The 19,805-nt window shown below is 36.5% G+C and overlaps 1 protein-coding gene across 1 annotated transcript; it reads left to right on the top strand.

The window, feature by feature from the left end:
• Positions 1-344: 344 nt before the first annotated feature.
• On the top strand, positions 345-18,758 carry ATP6AP2 (ATPase H+ transporting accessory protein 2). The gene is made up of 9 exons (XM_032219548.1): positions 345-469; positions 2,634-2,764; positions 3,079-3,207; positions 4,839-4,934; positions 5,088-5,225; positions 11,506-11,559; positions 12,514-12,663; positions 14,494-14,610; positions 16,002-18,758. Exons 1-9 carry the CDS (start codon positions 418-420, stop codon positions 16,194-16,196), a joined length of 1,062 nt encoding a protein of 353 aa, XP_032075439.1. The 5' UTR covers positions 345-417; the 3' UTR covers positions 16,197-18,758.
• The last annotated feature ends 1,047 nt before the right edge of the window (positions 18,759-19,805 follow it).

Below are 19,805 nucleotides of genomic sequence, written 5' to 3'. Positions count from 1 at the left end.
CCGCTTTCCCTTCCTACACCCAGATCCTTGCAGTATTTCCGGTCGATGTACAGGAACTTCATGGTCCTACAATGTCCTATGATCCTCTTTTCCTATGAAATTTATTGAGCTTGTCTTTAAAACTCCTTCTTTATCGTGAATGGCCAAGCGATCAATCACTCGAGCTAAATCTCCTCCCTCTTCCGCATGACAGTTTGAAGTCACTGCGATGGCAGGGTTTTCACCAGCACAGATAGTGCCAGTACAGACTTGACCTTCAGAAAGTGGCCACACCTTCTTTCCGCTACCGTCATGATATCAGATTTCTGAGTGGTTGGTAATTTGGTCAATTACGATGAAAGGCGGGACATTTGGCATGTAGATGCCGGATGCGTTTTCTTCTTCCTGACTTGAACAGTGGTCGGGGCAAACGTGAGGATGATGGCGCCTCGGTGGGGAGTGCTGTGGGTTGTCTCGGTGGTTCTGGCAGGTAAGGTTCCAGGCTTGTTTTCATCAGAACGGGGGACTGGAAAAGTGGAGGCGGCGGTCCCATGAAGCTTAGTCGCCCTCCGGGCAAGGGGGAAGGCGGAAAGGTCAGACGCTGGATGTGGATGAAAACGGGAGAGGGCGAGCGTGATCAGTCATGGGAACCGGTGAGAAGGCGAAGCCGGCCTGCAGCAATTCGAAGCGTCGCAGAGTGTTTAAGGGGAGGCCCGGAGGGTGATTGGTAGCGAAAACTCGGGGGCCGATAGCCGAAGGAGACCGTTTTTTCTGAGTTGTCATCTCCAGAGTTGATGGCAGGAGATGATGGGAGTTGTGGCTCCTACTGGTCGGCCTGGATGAGGGCGGCGGCTGTGAGGGCGGCGACGGATGTTATAGTGGGATTGCTTTGCCGTGGTAATACTGCTGTTCTAAATTATGCAGTTGTTGGGCACATGTGGCGTTGGATTTAATTATTGTCAATAAACTGAACTCTGTGTCATGGTGACTTTATTAATTTGTTTCGTACACATGAAAATAGATGCTGTTGCTTTGTCATTAGCTGCTGCTTCGTGCAATTCTTTGAAGCCATAGACTCTATATCTGTTTCGCAGCTTCTGTGGTTACAGTTTTGAATGCAAACAACGTGAGGAAAAAATTCCTGTACTAATTCCCACCCATTGAGAGATGGGTCTTATTTTAAAAGTTATCAAACCAAGCTGATTCTTGTAGATTATACATAGCAGTCTAAAATTATACTGATCAAGATTTAAATTATAATTTTTCCCAACAATCAAGCTTAAAAAAGAAATTTTCAATTAAGATACAACTCAGAAAGCAAATACAGTTATTTCTCTATGTTGGATCAAGTGCTTTTACACTATGTTAGAGGACAACAATGTTTTAAATTAACAGATTAAATGTGGATAACCCGTGATTACCTTTTCTAAACACTTATAATAGTTTAGCAAGCTGAAGCTTTTAAGAGTATAAAATGGGACTGGAACTCATAGTCTCCTGGTTTCTAGCCTAGTGCCTTAGTCATTATAGCAAACTCTATTTTTTGTGGACACTCTGAAATGGAACCTTTACAAATTCAAATGACATATTAGCTAGCTAATATTTACTGATGCTGTGGTGTTGGTGTAAATTTGTTGATGTAAATTAGTATCATAGAATCCCATGTGTTTATTGTCAATACTTATTCTGTGTAACACAGCTTTGGATGTAGTTTTGACCTCCCTCCAAGGTTAACATGGTCAAAATAACAATAATTCAATTATACCAACTGCAAGTTTGTGTGTGGAGTAAAAACATGATTCTGAAGGAAGATCCATTTTACACTCATAGCAGGTTAACAAGAATAAGAAAACTGAGCTTTGGGCCAAATCTTCCCCATTGAAGTATGTAAATTAGCATTTAAATTGCCAACATAGAACTAAAATTCTTGAACAAATATTAGAAGATTTTCTATATTTTGTCTATCCTAACCTATTTGTACTTTTTTGCAGATGATTAAAATGCTTGTGGCCAATGGTATTTTCTAATGAAATTAACGAAAGTGCTTTAGAGTAAATCTGAAATTGTTTTAAAAAATTCTATAATAAATTATACTATTTAGCCATGGATCCTTTTCTGAAATGCGTGATGTAGAAACCACTTGATAACTGGTCATTCAGTATGTTTATATATATATGGGTGCATTCTGCACCTTGAGTATACGTTTAGGAACATCTTGTGCGTAGATTATTTAAAATCATAACATTTACTGTAACTTTCTTCTTGTCTTTTCCTGTATCAGAATGCTGTAGTAGCATTTTGGAATCCGGGTGGGAATAGCAATTGTCATTGTTCTCTCAAATAGTTAAAATGTACACAGATATAAAATAAATAATTATTTTCCAGTAGCATTATTCTTTTAATGGCACTGTATTCAAGTTATTAAATAAATCACTGTAGTTGTTAAGTTAGTAACACAGTTGTAAACTTATCTGGCTTCCCCATTGGTTTTGTTTGCCAGAAGGTTGCAAAAGGTGATCAGATGACCTCAGGACATTGCAACCATAATAAATATAAACCAATTGCCAAGTATCTGAATTTTAATCACATGACAATGGGGATGCTGCCTTATATATTTGTGGAAATGACTTTATCATATTGCATTCTTATTTCAGTTGTTTCTGCCAATGAATTCAGTGTATTAAGAACTCCTGAATCTGTTATATTTCGAGAAGGAAATTGGCCAATTCCTGGAGAACGAATTTCAGATGTGGCAGCCTTATCCATGGGCTTCTCTATTGAGGAAGTATGTGACTCATTACTGTATATCTCTTCAGCCACAGTATTCCTTGCCTTTTTTTTTAAGTGATGCAGATCTGTGCACTATCTAGGGGAATTCAAAATCAGATTATAAATTTATTTATAATTACCAGTATGTCCAACATGTTTACCAAAATCATGAATTGATGAATAGTACTGCATCTGTTCTTTTCATTTAAATAGTGTAATAAATTCATTAATACAGTTTCTAATGTCCCATATTAAGATACATAAATTCACCTAAAACATTTTTTTGAAAAATATATAATGTTTTATAAAAGAAAATTTGCATTGTTACAGGATCTCTCTTGGCCTGGGTTAGCAGTAGGTGATCTCTTTCGGCGTCCGCGAGCTACTGTTCTTGTTACTGTAACTGGGATAGACAAGCTAACAATGCCTAAGAATGGAATATCTTACCCGGTTGAAAATGTAAGTACATTATAGATTCTAGTGTATTAGTAGCAAAACTTCCATATAGAAGAACAAGGAAGTATGGTTTCGAGACTGCATGCTTTTGTTATGAGTTGGTGTACAGAAACAGAATGTAAATTTTGGAAGTCACATAGAAGATACTTTTTTTCTTTGAACATTTAGAATGTTCAGTAAATTTATACAGCAGTTCTTTCTAGAAGCTCTGTATGGAAATGATGTACTGGTAGAGGTTTCCATCTGAGAATGAGAATGTATAGAAATTTTCCCATTCTTTTCAGAAAGTAGCAGAAAGTAATTTTTTTTATCTTAATAATTAACATATTTTTGCTTTCTTTTTCTTCCCACATGAATAAACTATTCGTGTACTGGGAGGAATATAGTAAATTATGCCATTTATATACTGAAGTGAAAAAAATCAATCTGGCACATGGAAATATAATATATTGAGGTTAGATAACCTAGGGCCCTCCAGATGCTTTGCAGTTTCCAGGAATCCCAGCAAATTTACTTAATTGGGGTGGGGGTTGGGGTTAGGAACTGTAATTCAGAATCTTTGGAAAGTTCTCTATTGACTAATGCTGCAATAAATCAAAGGAAAAAAAAGCTAGACCGGAGGTATATATGAGCTAATGCCGATTTAAATAATAAATTTTTATTTGAGTAAAATTTCACTTTCTTCCTTTAAAGCAGGTGTTTTTAGATTATAGAATAATAATTACCCCTTAAATAGAAAGATCTATGTACAGTTAGAAGTAAAGCTTCATAAAAACACAGGTTTATGTAACTTGGACATGCTTTTTTCCATAATTTCTAACCACTTTAATCTGAATGTTAGTACTGTACACCTTAATTTGTATTACCTTATTTGAATATGCATTATTTCTCATTGTTTGTTCTTCAGTTTCACCAAAATAAATTGCTTGAAGATTCTGAAATCTTCATTATTTTCCATGAAAGAAATGTTTGGCTAATCTTAAAAGATCCTAAGATAGCCCTAATGAAAATATAACTAATGTTTACTCTACTTACTTCAGAAAATTACGCCTTTATTCATTCTAGTCTGTAATGTAACCCATTACTTTTTAGAACTACATGGTTCTTCATTTTGGGGAAAGCTAGTAGTTACAAGCAATTGAAAGTCTTCCTAAATATATTTCATATTGATTTTTGTTTTTCTTGGGACAATACAGGTAGTCCTCGACTTACAACAGTTCATTTAATGACTGTTCAAAGTTACAATGGCACTGAAAAAAGTGACTTAGGACCATTTTTCACACTTTTTCATGCCATTGCAGTATCCCCATGGTCACATTACATTCAGATGCTTGACAGATGCTTGACAGCTGACTGACATTTATGATGATCAGTGTCTTGTTATGATTGACTTTGAGAGTCAATGGGGAAACCAGATGTACTTAACCATGTTACTAATATAAACTAATATAAATTGATTCACAACAAATGTGGCGAGAAAAGTTGTAAAATGGGGCAAAACTCACTGAACAAATTTCTCACTTAACATAAATTTTGGGCTCAAATGGTCAAGGACTGCCTACACAGAAACAATAATATATGCTGAAAGTTATTATTTTCCTGTTTTCTATATATTTCAATTTCTTTTATTTTAGGCAGTTCCCTTCAGCCTGGATGGGGTTGCAAATGCAATACATACTTTATTTTCTGAGGAAACGCCTGTAGTTGTCCAATTAGCTCCTAGTGAAGAAGTAAGTTCCATATTTTTTTTTACAAAATAATAAAAAAATATGACCTTTAAATGCTTCTGAGTAGAGATTGTTCTTAGAAATTTCAATATTAGGAGAGAGTTGAAGACTCTTATAACAGTGCAAGATTATAATGCATAATGATGGTTCTTTCAGAGAGTTTATATGGTGGGAAAAGCAAATTCTGTATTTGAAGATCTTTCTGTCACACTGCGGCAGCTTCGGAACAGACTTTTCCAAGATAACTCCATTCTTGCTTCCCTTCCCCTCAACTCATTAAGCAGAAACAATGAGGTAAGGCAAGACTTATTCAAATTGTCTTGCTTGACAACTATTTTAATTGATGTTATGTATGTTGCGGAATCCCATTTTGTCAAATCTATATTTTAGATAAGATCTGTTTCAGGACATGTAGTATTTATTAGTTTATTTCAGTTTCACATTTGCCTGTTTAACATTTTTATTGAGTTATAAAGTATTATAAAATACAAAATAAATAGAAAAGCAGTGGGAGTGGGGGAAAGGGAAAGAGAACTAAGGAAAGATAAGAAAAGAAAAGAAAAAGAAGCATTGATTTCCGACTATTTCTGTTACAGTAAAATAAGCCATTAACATCAAATCACAACTTTTTGCTTTTTCATAATAATATGAACAAGCCATTTCTATAAAGATCTATCATTTGATCGGTAAAACCAAAGTCTGAGTTTCATTCTTTTCCACATAAGCACGAAGTTCAGAAGCGGTGTCCATACAGAAACAAAAGTATTTGTGTTCTTTAATCAAAGTGGTCAATTTTGCCATTTCAGTCAACTCCATCAACTTCTGCAACCATTCGCCCATAGTAGGAATTGAAGTGTCCTTCCATTTTTGGGCAGTTTTTGATAGGTAAACCATTGGGAAACATAACCTTCTAATTCAAGTTCTTATCTCGGATTTAATATTGGATCACCAGAGTTGAAAGATAAAATTTTACCGTACATCAACCAATCTGGCTTTGCTATAATTTCTTTTCTAAAAAAGGCTTCCTATGGTGACACACAAAGGGGCAACTTCGTTCAGAGCCTTATTTTATATTTCTTCCAAACTCTTAGTATGGCACATCTAACAAAATGTTTATTAAAATCAACATTAACTCTACTTTTATCATACCATAAGTAGCTGTGCTATGCAAATCTTAATGTATGGTCCTCTAGTTCAAGTAACCTCTTATCTGGAGGCTCACCCATTCTTTTGCCCAGGTCAAACAGCATGCATCAAAATACAATTTCATATCTGGTAGACCTACCCCCCCGCCCTTTCCTTAGCATATTGCAGTAGCTTATATCTAATTCTTGGTTTTTTCCCTTGTCACATGAACTTAGAAATATCCTCCTGCCAGTGTTTAACTAGATTATCAGTTGTAAGTATTGGTAACATCTGAAATTTAAAAAAGCCTCTTTGGTAAGAAATTTACAGAAATTCTACCCACTAATGATAAATGCAATTTATCCCATTTTTGTAAATCCCGTTTAATATCCCTCCAAAGAAGGACATAGTTATTTTGAAACAGTTTTATATTTGTATTTGTTAACATAACCCCTAGGTATTTCACCTTTTTCTCAACCCTAAAACCTGAGTTTTTATTCAATATATCACTATCCTGAGAAGACATATTCTTGATTAGCATTGTTTTCTGTTTATTTATTTTTTAACCTGCCAAATCCCCAAACTCATTCAGTTTCCTCATCAAGTATTCTATATTATTTTTGGGTCCTGTAAAAATATAATGAGATAATCAGTGAAGGCTGTCAATTTATAAATTTATTTCTTAATATTTATACCCCTTATTTTATCATCTTGTCTAATACTTCAATTCAGGATTTCAAAACCAAGATAAATAGCATAGGGAACAAAGGACATCCTTGTCATTTATCCTTTGGAATTTCGCATTAGTCAGTTAAATCACCATTTATGATAATTTTTGCATTCTGTGATGTGTAGCTCATTTTAATTCCTTGGATAAAATTAACTCCAAAGTCCATTTCTTCCAGCACCTTAAACATAAAAACCCAATTTAGGTTGTCAAAGCCCTTCTCTGCATCTAAAAATATTAATACAGCCTGTTTTTCGTATGGTATTGTAAGTATTCAATAATATTTAAGGCAGTCTTCTAATTACCTCTTAGCTGTCTTTTCGGTAGAAAGCCTGTTTGGTCTTCATGTATAATATACCTGTAGAATCTTTTTTAGCCTTTCTGCCAGAATGGCAGCGAAGAGTTTTAAATCTTTATTTAATAATGAAATTGGTCTTTCCTTTTGAAGCAGCACAATATTGGCTTCCTTCTATGTCTTGGGTATATTTCCCATCTGTAGTATATCATTCATTGTGTCCGTTAGTGGTTGAAGAAGTTCATCCTTGAAGCACTTATAGCATTGACTTGTGAGACCATCTGGGCCTGGGGTTTTGCCTGGCCTCATTTTTTTTTTTTTTTTTTGATAGCTTATGATACCTCAAAAGCAGTTATTGGATCGTTCACAAGTTGTCTCTAGGTTTGTGATAGTTTAAGTAACTGTTGTCTTAAAGGGTATTCATCTATTTTTAATATATCAAGCTTCTGTCTTTTATACAAATTTGAATAAAAATTATGAAATGACTTTTTAATGAGTTCATTGTCTGTTATTACATTATTGTCTTTCAATTTTTCATTCAAGAATCATTGTCTTCTTTTTTTCCTTTTCTTAATTTATATGTCCACCATCTGCCTGGTTTATTTGCAAATTCAAAATATCTTTGTTTTGCATAGTTTAATTTTGTTTTTATTTCCTGTACAGTTAACATAGTTAATTGTTGCCGTAACAATTTAATATGGTCTAAAATTATAGGATCCATAGATGTCTTTTGCAGCTGAATTTCTTTCTGTCTGATTTTGTCCAATATTCTTTGCATCTTTTCCTAGGATTTTTTTCTTCTCTAAGCGATTATACTATATAAAATAGCCCCTCATAACCACTTTACTAGCCTCCCATACTATTGTTAAGTTTGTCCCTTTACTCAAATTATTCTCAAAGTATTCCTGCAAATTCTTTTTACAGTCTTTTACAATTTTTTATAAAATAGTTTCATTTAACCTCCATCTGAAACTCAAGCTTTTTCCTCTTAAAGCCAAAAGCACCATAAGGTCAGAGAAAGATTTAGGCAGAATGTCCACTTTCAAAATTTTATTTGCAAGATTTTAGTTATCCATATCATGTCAATCCTTGAAAAAGATGTATGTCTTTCTCTGGCATCTTCATTTGTATATCTCCATGAATCTATTAGTATTACATGTTCCAAAAATAAGGCCAAGCCTGATTTTTGGGGTGGGCCTAAATATATGCCCTCCCCTAAAAACAAGCCCTAGTGAAGGGGTGGATGTGGGCAGCACAACCCTTCCCTTCCCTGTCAGCTAATGGCAGCTGGGCCCCTTAATTCTGAACAGCAGATCAGCTGAGCTGATAAGGCGCTGCCTCTCTCTTCCCAGAGTTCTTACCGTTTGCCCGCCTCCCATCCATCCATCCTCCTCACCTGCAAACTCCCACCCCGCTCACAAGAGAGCAGCTGTCCAGCACCTATTGTCACGTAGTGCCCACCCAGTGCCAGACTTCTCCCACTCGCAAAATGTGTTCACAGCTTCTGGTTGCCCCTTCCAGGCCACTTGACTTTCAAGCAAAATGGACCACCCCTGCTGTGCTCCTTTGTGCTTCCCCAAAGAGCTCTTCGGAGACCAAAAGTTGCTGTTGCCAGCCCAAGACGCCTTTTATAAGAGGTGGTTCAAATTTGGGACTGGGATGAGCTCAACGGAGGGGGCATGGATGGGTGCCTCCTACCATTCTTCCAACAAGTAGATTTCTTCACCAGGGAGAAGAACCGACTTGCAGGTTTCCCTCCCAGTCAGATAAAACCTTGCCCCAGCAGTGCGTGAGGCAAGCACCTTCAATGGCTTTCTGCCTCGCCCCTTCCCTGTCAGTGGCAGGCTTGTGGTCCCACGCTGAGGTGTTGCTCTCGGTTGAGGAGAGGCATCGAAAGCGAGCAGAAGCAGCGCTGGTGAGTGGAGGCTGGTGGGTGGGCGCAAATTCACAAGGGAAGCTGCCTTACTGACTTGTATGCAGCTGGAATCTCTTGGCGCTCCGCGGCCAGATAAAGGAACCTTCATGTGTCTCGAGCTTCACCACAAAGGGGTTAGTTTTCCCCAGCCCCATTGGCTTTGACCGGGCAGCGGGGGGGGGGGAGCAGAAATTTTGCAAACTTGTTGAAAGGGGCGGGAATCTCAACTTTCATGAAGTTCCATCTCGGGAGCTGATGCATAAATGAAGGCTGAACCCTTTGTAGGATCGGAAGCTGCTTGGCAGGAGTCACATGCCAGGTTAAGTCTTCTGCCATCACCATCGCTCGCTGCCTCCTCACCCAAAATAATAAGCTCCCCTCCCCCCAAATAAGCCCAAGCTCTTATTTCAGGGGTCAAAAGAAAATAAGACCTTGTCTTGTTTTCGGGAAAACACAGCAAATTATCATCATCTCAAAATCTTAGATAATTTACCCTGTGAGGGTTTAACCCTTTTGATGGATGTTCTATCCAAAACTGGTGTAGACAGTCATTTCCAAACCCCCAACATAAGTCAGTTTCCATATGAGAAAGGCAGTAACTGATCCATTAAATGAGCAAAAAATTTGCTTCTATCATCATTTGGCCTATACACGCCCACCACTATTGATTTTATTCCATTAAGTTCAATTTCCACTGCTACAAATCTACCATATTCATCTGCTACAAATAACTTAGGTTTGAATTGGGATTTCATATACAAAACAACTCCATTAAAAATTTTTACACCAGCTGATATAAATTCATCTCCTAGTCGTTTATTTATCAAATATTTCTTGTCTTGTTTCTTAATATGTGTTTCTTGAAGACAGACTATATCCAAATTAAGTTTCCTCAAATAGTGAGGAGTAGCGCTTAGATGGGGCATTTGCTCCATTAATATTCCACATGATAGACATGTTTAAGCACCATAATAGATTCCTGTACAACTATCTTGGCTACATCTTCTTCCTTTCTACTCCTCTCTGTCACGTCTTCTTCAATGCCACCTTTGGGGTCTTGCTCAACCACTAGCTTCTTTTCTATACCCACTTCTCCACATGAATCTGGAATTAATTTATATCTGATCAAAAAATTCTTAGCTTTCTTAGCCTGCAGTATGCTGCAGCTGCCTAAAAAGCCTACACAGTTCTAGGCTGCATATACAAAGGGATGGAGTCAAGATCACGTGAAGTGTTAATACCACTTTATAATGGCTTGGAAAGGCCATACTTGGAATACTACATCCAGTTTTGGTCACCATAATGTAAAAAAGATGTTGAGAAGGAAAGAGTACAGAGAAGAGCAACAAAAATGATTAGGGGAGTAGAAGCTAAAACATATAAAGAACAGTTCTAAGTGAGGGGACACAAGTAGTGACAATGAGGAAAATATGAAAATACCGTATTTTTCAAAGTATAAGACACACTGGAGTATAAGATGCACTAAGATTTTGAAGAGGTAAATTTTTTAAAAAAGTTTTTGCACTCTGCAGATCTCCCAAACATGCCTCATTTTTTGTGACAAACGGGACATGCAGAGAGTTTGAGAGGCCCGCAAAGCGCTCCTGGGGACCGGGGGAGGGAGGCAAAAATGAGCAAAAAAGGCCCATTTCCCCCCCCCAAAAAAGGGGCATGCATAGTCTTTAGGAGGCTTGTAGAGTGCTCCTGGGAGGCTGGTGGGGAAGCAAAAAAAAAACCAGTCTATTTTTGGCTCGTTTTTGCCCTCCCCAGCCCCCAGGAGCACTTTGCAAGCCTCCCTAACCCTCTGTACATCCATTTTTGTGAAGGGAGCAGGGTTTTGGGAGGCCAAAAATGCTGTGTTCAGTTATAAGACGCACCCAGATTTCACCCTCTTTTGGGGAGGGCGGAGGTGCATCTTATACTCCAAAAAATACGGTAATTTTAAGAAAAAGTCTTATTCTATTCTCTATGGAATTCACCTAAATCTTTGCTCATGGTAAGTATCAGTGGTGGGTTCCTACCGGTTTGGACTGGTTCAGCCGAACCAATAGTTGTTTGGTGGCCTGCGTCACTGGAACTGGCAGCGACCCAGGCCTTCCACGCCCCCAAACCAGTTTTCCGGGTGGCACTGTAGGTGGTGTCATCTTGTTTTTTGCTTCTGTGCATGCGCATAACAATTTTTATTGTAATGCACATGCGCACACAGCGCATCAAGCACGCGTGCGGCACGGTCACAAGCAAACTAGCAGTAGTGATTGCCGGAACCCCTGGTAAGTATCACCCCTTCTGATTTATCCCAACAGAATAATATTTTTCTCTGCTTCAGTTTATTTCAGTTTTACATTAAGTGATTCATTTGTTAAGAGAATGTATGGGTAAGTCCTGCATGTGCTATCCATGCTAAATTAATATCAGAATTGATTTTGAGTCTTTTTATTATAAATTGAAATGCTTTTTCAATTCGCCTTTTTGCATGTGTGCTTGTTTTTATGAAGACATGTTTATTTCATAGGTTGATCTCCTCTTCCTGTCAGAGTTGCAAGTTTTGCATGATATCACAAACTTAGTAAGTAAATTCTACAAACAAAATTCTACTATGTGGTTGACTGTGTATTTTCTGACTAATTATTTAGCTGGTGTAGAACATTTTAAATTAGAAACAATGGAGAATGTGTAGTTTACTGGCTAAACTGGCCTTCTTGATAAATTCCTGGAGAAGCAGAATATGGGATAAAAAGTATCGACATGTTCCAGCACTTTCACTAAAATGGAATGTCATGCTGTCAAGATTCTAGCTCTTCAACGTTTGTATATAAAGGTATCTTTGACTTATGTCCATCCCTAATGGTCTGAATTAATGACCACCTGAGAAAGGGTGCTTTATGTCCTGTAGAGCAGTGTCACTAACCAGTGGTCCTCGAGAAAATGTTGGTGGTCCACAGAAAAATTATTTGCATATTTTATATTGCACTAAATACTATTTATCTTTTTTAAAAAATCATATTACTGATCTGCGGTATTTAAAATTATAAATTTAGGGGTCCCTGAGGTTCCAAAGGTTGGTAACCCCTGCTGTAGAGCACTTCTGACCACATGCAAAATGTCCTATCCACCTCCTCCACCACAGCATTGTGACCATGATCTAGGTGTTTAGCAACTTGTTTGTGCTTATGACTGGTTGTCTAGTGTCCTGCGAACATGTGATTCCATTTGCAATCTTTTTTGCTGCTTTCCCAGAAAGTCAGTGGGGAAGCCAGCAGAGAATGTGGCAAGCTGCTTCCATCTGCTAAGAGGCCTTTGTCTTGTCTCTTGGGGCTATACAAAAGGATCATGGCTTATGTTGTCCCAGTGCACCTGTCGTTAACATCAACCATTAACATTAACTTCCATCCCATGTAGATGCATCTGTAGGATTCTAGAAAACCATTACTTAAAATAGCTAAAATGTTGCTTTCTAAAATTGAAATGGCTACTTTTTACTTTGATATTCTTTTAATGATTGTATCTATTGCTTCCCAAGCTTTCTAGACACAAACATCTGGCCAAGGATCATTCACCAGATCTATATTCTCTAGAACTTTCTGGGTTGGAAGAAATAGGTAAAAGATATGGGGAAGATTCACAGCAGTTCAAGGATGCTTCTCAGATTCTTGCAGACTCTCTGCAAAAGGTTGGTAGAGCAAAAATGCTGGTAAATAATGTTGCTTTTTCTTAACTTAGAATATAGAAACAGGTATGAATAGATTATGCAGTGATTTATTACTGATACCTGTTTGGTTTTTTTCAAATAAAATTTTCTTCAGCTTATAGTTGTTGGTCAAATAAAGATATACCATATTTTTCAGAGTATAAGACACACCTTTTTCCTCCTAAAAGAGGGTGAAAATTTGGGTCCATCTTATACATTTAATGTAGCCCCCACCCACACTCCGGCCCCAATGCATTGGCCTCTGCCTCTAATTTACCTCTTTGCAGCAAATGGGGCTTTCTGAGGCTTCAATAAATTATAGCAATCCCTGCAGCCTGTAACAGTTGGTGATTGGGAGAAATTGAAAGTGAAACTTGCTGTTTGCCCCACATAGCAATTTGCTGGGAGGCAGATTTTTTTTTCTTGTGCTAATCAGGCTGTTTGCTGCAAGCAGGTAAGTCAACAACTATAAACACCTATAGAATGCTCTAATTATTAGACTTATTTTTTAAAGACTGCTTTATTAATATTCTAGATAACTTAACAAAATGAAGAAGCTTTTTAAAATAAATACTTGATCTGAAGAGGCCCCATGCTATTGTTTTAAAAAGTGCTATTCTTTTAAATAGCAGAGAATAACTATACTTCCAGAAAGCACATCAATTTTAACAGCATCTGTACAAGTATAGTCTGAAATATACACTACAAACAGTGTATATTGTCTGTACTGTTTGTTGCAAGGAGGCAAATTGCTGAGACACAGAGGCAGATATTTTCCCCTTGTTTTCTTCCCCAAAATCTAGCTGTGTCTTATAATTCGGAGTGTCTTATACTCTGAAAAATAGGGGTCTTAATTCAGTATTCAGTCATATAAGGTAATTCTTGAGGTATAACAGGCCACTTAACAAACATTTGAAATTATTACAGACCTCCAAAAGCTACATATGATCCTATTTCAAAATTATTGCAGCAGGCCTGCAGTTGTTTGCCCTTATGATTTACCACAAGGTTGCTGCAGTGTCCTTCCGCCTCTCTCCCCCAGGGTTCCCTTCTGGAACCCTGCAGCATTGTCTACTCTCCACATATCCATCATGTCCCACACTTGGCTTCTGAAGCTATCTGGAGTTCAGGCTGTGGAAGAGAACATGCCATGTGTCCATGGATTGCATGGCAGCAAACAAAATGCAACCATTTTCTCCTGCCCATTTGTGGACAGGGCAAAATGGAGAACACTAAAAAATGCTTTATCCTGCTGCTTTAGAGAGGTCTGCATAGTGCTGCAGAAACTTCTGAATGCTACAGAAAGTTTCTGCTGCAGACCTTGGTAAGGCAGCAGTTTGTCCTGAAGCTGTGTGATGGTGGCTCTACAGTGGTCCGCCATTTTACCTCGCCCATTTGTTGGGGGGGAGGGGAGAACCAACCTAGAACTGAGCAGAAATTTCCTGACAGAACAATCAATCAGTGAAGTTGTGGGTAATCTATCACTGCAGCTTTTTAAGAAGAGATTGGACAGCCATTTGTCTAAAATGGTATAAGGCATGAATATCAAACTCAATTGCCGGATTGTGATGTATCGCAAAGCTTTTTGCCTTTATGAAGCGAGGATGGGTGTAGCCTGCTAGTGATGTATCCAGCCAGTGGGCCGCCAGTTTGACAGACCTGGTATATGGTTTTCTGCTTGAGCAGGGGGTTGGACTAGAAGACATTCAAGGTCCCTTCCAACTGTTATTCCAATATAATATTTTAGTTGTGTGCCCTTTCTCATTTGTATCTAATTTCAGCCGGCAAATTCTGAATTTTTGGCTCTTTCAGTTTGCAGATGAGATGTACAACATCTACAGTGGGAATGCAGTTGTAGAAGTGGTAACTGTGAAGACTTTTGATACTCCCTTTGTGAGAAAATCCAGATCTATTCTACAATCCTCAGAGGTTATACAAACTTTTGCATTTATTTTGATAGTTGGATAATAAATCTTTTTTTAAAATCTCATGCCTTTTAGTGAAATAACTAAACAGAAAAATGCAGACTATTAATGATAACCTGTTTATGCTTTATTCTTTATTTTTTTTGCCCCTTAGTACATAAGTCTTAGAATAAAACACAGTAGTTGTAAATGCACTTGAATATAGTCACTTGAGTCCAGAGTAATATAATGCAAAAGTTGAATAATTATTCAATTTGTCTATCATTTCTATTTTTGTGACTTAATGATTTGACATAATAATCTACAGCATTTTCTCTGAACCTCAGAAATTAGGAAAAAACAAATTCTTTGTCACTAGATTTCCAAATTACTTCTGTGAAGTTTAAAGCAAATTTAAAAATAATCTAAAATCAAAGATTACTGATGAACCTATAAAATATACAAACATATCTTACTTTCCAAACATTTTTTTGGATTTATTCATTAGGTGAAACATCCCCTTAATCCCATGAATTTACTGGCATGTAAAGATTGCTTGGTTTTTTTATGTTGAAAGTACTTCAATAGGCCTGAACACTGGCCTAAATGCAATAGATTGATGTTCAGCAGTGATAAATACTGTATAAAGTCTGAATCTGGATAGGAAAAAAATCAGATGCATTGGAACATTGTCACTTAGAGAAAGATCTAGGAATCCTGGTGGTCTACCAGTTGAGTGTGAGTAAGCAATGTGCTGCAATTGCTAAAAGGCCAATGCACTCTCAGGCTGCATTTATAGAAATGTTGCACCCAGATCACAGAAAGAAATGTTTCTGTGCTGTTTAGACCAGACATTATTCTATGACTAATGAGGGGCAGCTTGTTTTAAAATGGGCCTGAAAAATTGGCGCAGGTTTAGGTGATATCGAAGGGTCTGGAAGCTAGTCTACATGAGGAACTGGATAAATGGAGATTTGACTGTGATATGCCCATGAGGCTGTCCATTATATCAGGGGTAGACTGTTCTCTGTTCAAGAGGCAGGACAATGACCAAAAGGTTGATATTAAAAGAAATTAGATTAATGTTGAACATTAGAATGAATTCCATAAGGGTAAAAGCTACTAACCAGTGGAACAATCTACCTAAGCAGTTGTATTCCTCCTCATTGGAAATTTTCATATTGGTGCTAGATAGCTACTGGTCAGAGATTATTTAGTAGATTCCTAATTTGGATTAAGATGAAGATTCTTCCAACTGATACTCAATAACTTAATAGGAACAAATTTACATTAATTGCACATAAATTGTACATTGTTTTACAATTAATTTTCTAGAATACTCCTTGTGTTTCTTTAGAGTGATTTATGATTTATTGTATATACTTTACTCATTCCTTTGTTCTCTCCTTGTTATAGAGCAAGCCTGAAAATCCATATAATCTGGGATATGCATATAACTTTAACTATGCTGTTGTCTTCAATATAATTTTCTGGATCATGCTTGGACTGGTGTTAGCTGTGATTGTTATCTCCTACAATCTGTGGAATATGGATCCAGGCTATGACAGCATTATTTATAGAATGACCAACCAGAAAATTAGAATGGATTAACCTTTAAATGCAAATCTAAGAGGAGAAATGCTTTTTCAGTATTCTGGCAGCATTCAATATGGACTCTTCATAGTGTGAATATTTTTATGAAGTATACATTTGTTTTGTGAGGATATATTAAATGGTAATAGTGGGTGTAGCCAATGTTCAGAGTTGAAAACAAGCAGTACTACACAACCATGAGCTAATTCCAATTAAAGTGTGCATTTTGCTGTAGGGGTGCTTCTTTATATTGCTTATGACTAAGCAATTGTTTTCTTACACTGAAAGTTTAGGATGTTTTCTTGAACTATGTTATAGATTAATAAAGTAATTCATGGGCTAAATATTTCAAATGTTAGGATTTTAATCCTATTAAGACTGATAATCCAATGTAAAAGTTTCTTTAAGCAGAAGTACCCTTTTAAAATACAACCTTGCTGTACCTATATGTATATTCACCCTAAATGTTTATTCAAAGTTACTGTGTTTCTTAAAATAATGAAATTACCTGAAAGAAGAGAAATACATATGGGTGCAACATCTGTATTAATAATTGTAGGATCTTGTGGTATTTATGAGTAGTGAATTCTGATGAAAAATTCAGTTATATGTCATGTTCTTTTGTCACATGACCAGTTAACAAATGGTACATAGTGGCCTGTGTTCTGTACTTGACATGATGTATTTCAGTTCTTGACATACTCTGAAAAAAAACAAAGAGGCTGATATTTGAATGGAATGTTTTATTGGGCATCAAATGCTAGGTATAACCATATCACTGAAGATAGTATAGGCCTTGACTTCAAATAAATCTGCTTGCAGTGCAGAATTAATATTAAATAAATGTAATGGCTTGAGATGCTTGAAAGATTGTTGTTATGGTAACACTGCACAGATTCATTTACTGTAAGGAAATGAACAGATGTTCTACAGAGAATATAAAGTATTTTGTGTAGAAAGTCATCAAACATTCCATTTGTAACTGTACTTAATTAAATGTTATACTAGTGTATACATTAATAGTCTTTAATTTACAAGGTTTAATGCATTGGTATACTGCTATAATAGGGATATCCAACTTTCTTCTAGATCTTGTAGCTGGCACTATGAATATGCTAAGTCTTGGTTATTTATATTGTTCTAGTTAAACTGTCCAGGTGTATTTTCAGTTAATGTAAACACATATAGGTAAAAAAATTCACAACCATGCACATGATTGAAAATACTTGAATTCTAGTTCCAGTTGGGACAATCTTTCCTATTGTAAAAACAGATTTTGTTTTGTTTTGCTTTGCTTTAGCTATATGATCAGAATGGTGAATTATAATTTCTTTCTGATGAATTTGACCTCTTTAAAAAAAACAAATTTCTGACAGTAGTCATTGGAAAAATGAGGGAGTTGGCCTGCAAATTTGAAATTAATCTGAAGCTTGAGAAAATAAATAATATTTGATCTTTAACATATTTAAACAAGTTCCAATTGGAAAACTGGCGAGTAATGGATTGATGTAATAGTACTACTATTATATTAGTAACATATAGTATTAAAAATAATACCATAGGCCACTAGCAATAATAGCATGATAGGGTCAAGAATTACACTGATTTCCCTGTAATAGTGTCAGTTTATAGATTGTTCATTACTGATATGAATAAAAATATTTGTTAAGAGGTGATGTCTATAGGTTCTAATAATTCATCTAAAACAGGTGTCAAACTCTCAGCATCCCATTGCCATCACGTGATGTATCGTGCTGTTTTTCCTCTGGAGCTGGGATGGGTATGATGCATCTGGCACGTGGGCCACCAGTTAGACACCCTGATCTAGAGTGACAATGTTAAGATTTGAATGAGATTTGAATTAAAAGAAATACATATTTAAGCCACATGTGAAATGAATAATTTCAATACTAATAGAATTGATCAGTGTTAATATTGATCTTGGATATGACAAAACATCTACTTTAAAACTCTAAGCATAAACTATTTTAGCTACTACAACAATTGAGAGAAGATCAGTTTGCCCTAACATTGTTGGTACATCTGACACCAAAATATTGTTAACTTGGGCTAAATTATAAAGGAGCGTTTGAAAGAACAAGATGTACTCATTCATATTCAAGAACTTTAATTTTACAGTTGAAGTTTGAAGAACTTAATCAAATATTGTTCCTCTAAATATTAGTCCTATACTGTATTAGAATCTTTTGAAATGTCTGCTTCTGGTTGCGACTTTCAAATAATCATGCATGCATTATCGGATGTTTAATTTTTAAATTTCTGAATTATGTGATCTTTTATAGCATATCTGTTGGTAGAATAATGAATAAGATCTTTTTTTAAAAAAATGTTCTTCTATATTCATACCCAGGTAATCATAAAGTATGCCATGTATTTTCTGCACAATTATCCAATACTGAAATCCTTTTTCTCAATCCTTTGGGAAAAAAGTACTATTTAGTTCAAGAGGGTTTGTTCCTATATGTATGGAGAAAACTACAGCCCTTTACCTACTAGATACTATTTTTTAGGTTCAATCTATTGTTTGGAAAACAAAAAGAAATATATGTGATTACTGAGCCTATTGTTAACTTAAGTTTATTGGCTGTCCAACTGCAATGGATCCTTGGTTTCTTTCGGTTCAGAGTAAATATTTCAGTCTCTAAATAAATCCATGTTCTCTCTACAAATAGATTGCAGTTCTTTATGTGCTGGAAAGCAGCCCATCTAAACTTTGAGGCCTCCAAGTTGTAGTATTAAGAGAATAAAACATCTTTCATTTGTTCCATAATGCTGACTATAAAATGTATCCAAAATGAAAGGTTTTTTTTTTAAATGTCTAGAACTTTTCCCCTTTATCATCAAATTATAAAGTATTCCATGTTGCTGTAGTTCAATTGAAAACAGAAAAAAAATTGGCTAGCATGGTACTACTCCAAGATGGCATGCTAAGGGGTGGGGGAGATTTGTTTCTCCAGCTGATGAATAGCTGATTTTGCTGGCAAAGTGGGTTCTTTGGTAGCAGGCTGCCTGATTGAATGGGAGCAGCTCGGAGTGACCCAAGACAATTTTCAGATGACTGTGGACACTTCTGGGGAAAGGAATCCTGGAAGTTGCAATTCCTACTAGGAGCGGGTCTCCATCTTCCCTCTCAGCTGTTTTTTTTTTTTTAAGGAGGCCTTGGTTTTTAACTGCAAGTTTTAAAGTTTTTTTCTCTTACTTATATTTTTAATTTTGAAAGTTAACTGTTTGAAAACTGGTTTACTCTAACCAGGAGTGTCAGAACCAATTGCATCATGGGACATATCATGATATATCGGGATGTTTTTTTGCCTTTGAAGAGCCAAGCTGGGTGAGCGTGGCCTGTGCAGCAGTGGTGGGTTTCAAAATTTTTTACTATCAGTTCTGTGGGCATGGCTTATTTTGTGGGCATGGCTTGGCAGTCATGTGATGGGTGCGAGTGACTTGGTGATCGAAACTGAGTGATCGTGGCCAATTTAGCCATCCATTTTGCCAATTAAGTAGTCCATTAAACAATATGCAGCAGCCCCCTTTTCTTTTTAATACTGCATGAAGTTTTTGCTCTAGCTTTTTTCTTTACTGGTAAGGAGAGGTTGGCAATGCCTG

This window comes from Thamnophis elegans, chromosome 6 (genome assembly GCF_009769535.1).
Source record: "Thamnophis elegans isolate rThaEle1 chromosome 6, rThaEle1.pri, whole genome shotgun sequence".
NCBI lineage: Eukaryota > Metazoa > Chordata > Lepidosauria > Squamata > Colubridae > Thamnophis > Thamnophis elegans.
The sequence above is the reverse complement of the archived record's forward strand: the minus strand, read 5'-3'. Positions and strand labels throughout refer to the sequence as shown.

Coding starts and splice junctions, on each gene's coding strand:
- ATP6AP2 (XM_032219548.1), top strand. CDS start 418: ATGATGGCGCCTCGGTGGGGAGTGCTGTGGGTTGTCTCGGTGGTTCTG. Junction 2,765..3,078: donor TGGGCTTCTCTATTGAGGAA/GTATGTGACTCA, acceptor GCATTGTTACAG/GATCTCTCTTGGCCTGGGTT. Junction 4,935..5,087: donor AATTAGCTCCTAGTGAAGAA/GTAAGTTCCATA, acceptor TGGTTCTTTCAG/AGAGTTTATATGGTGGGAAA.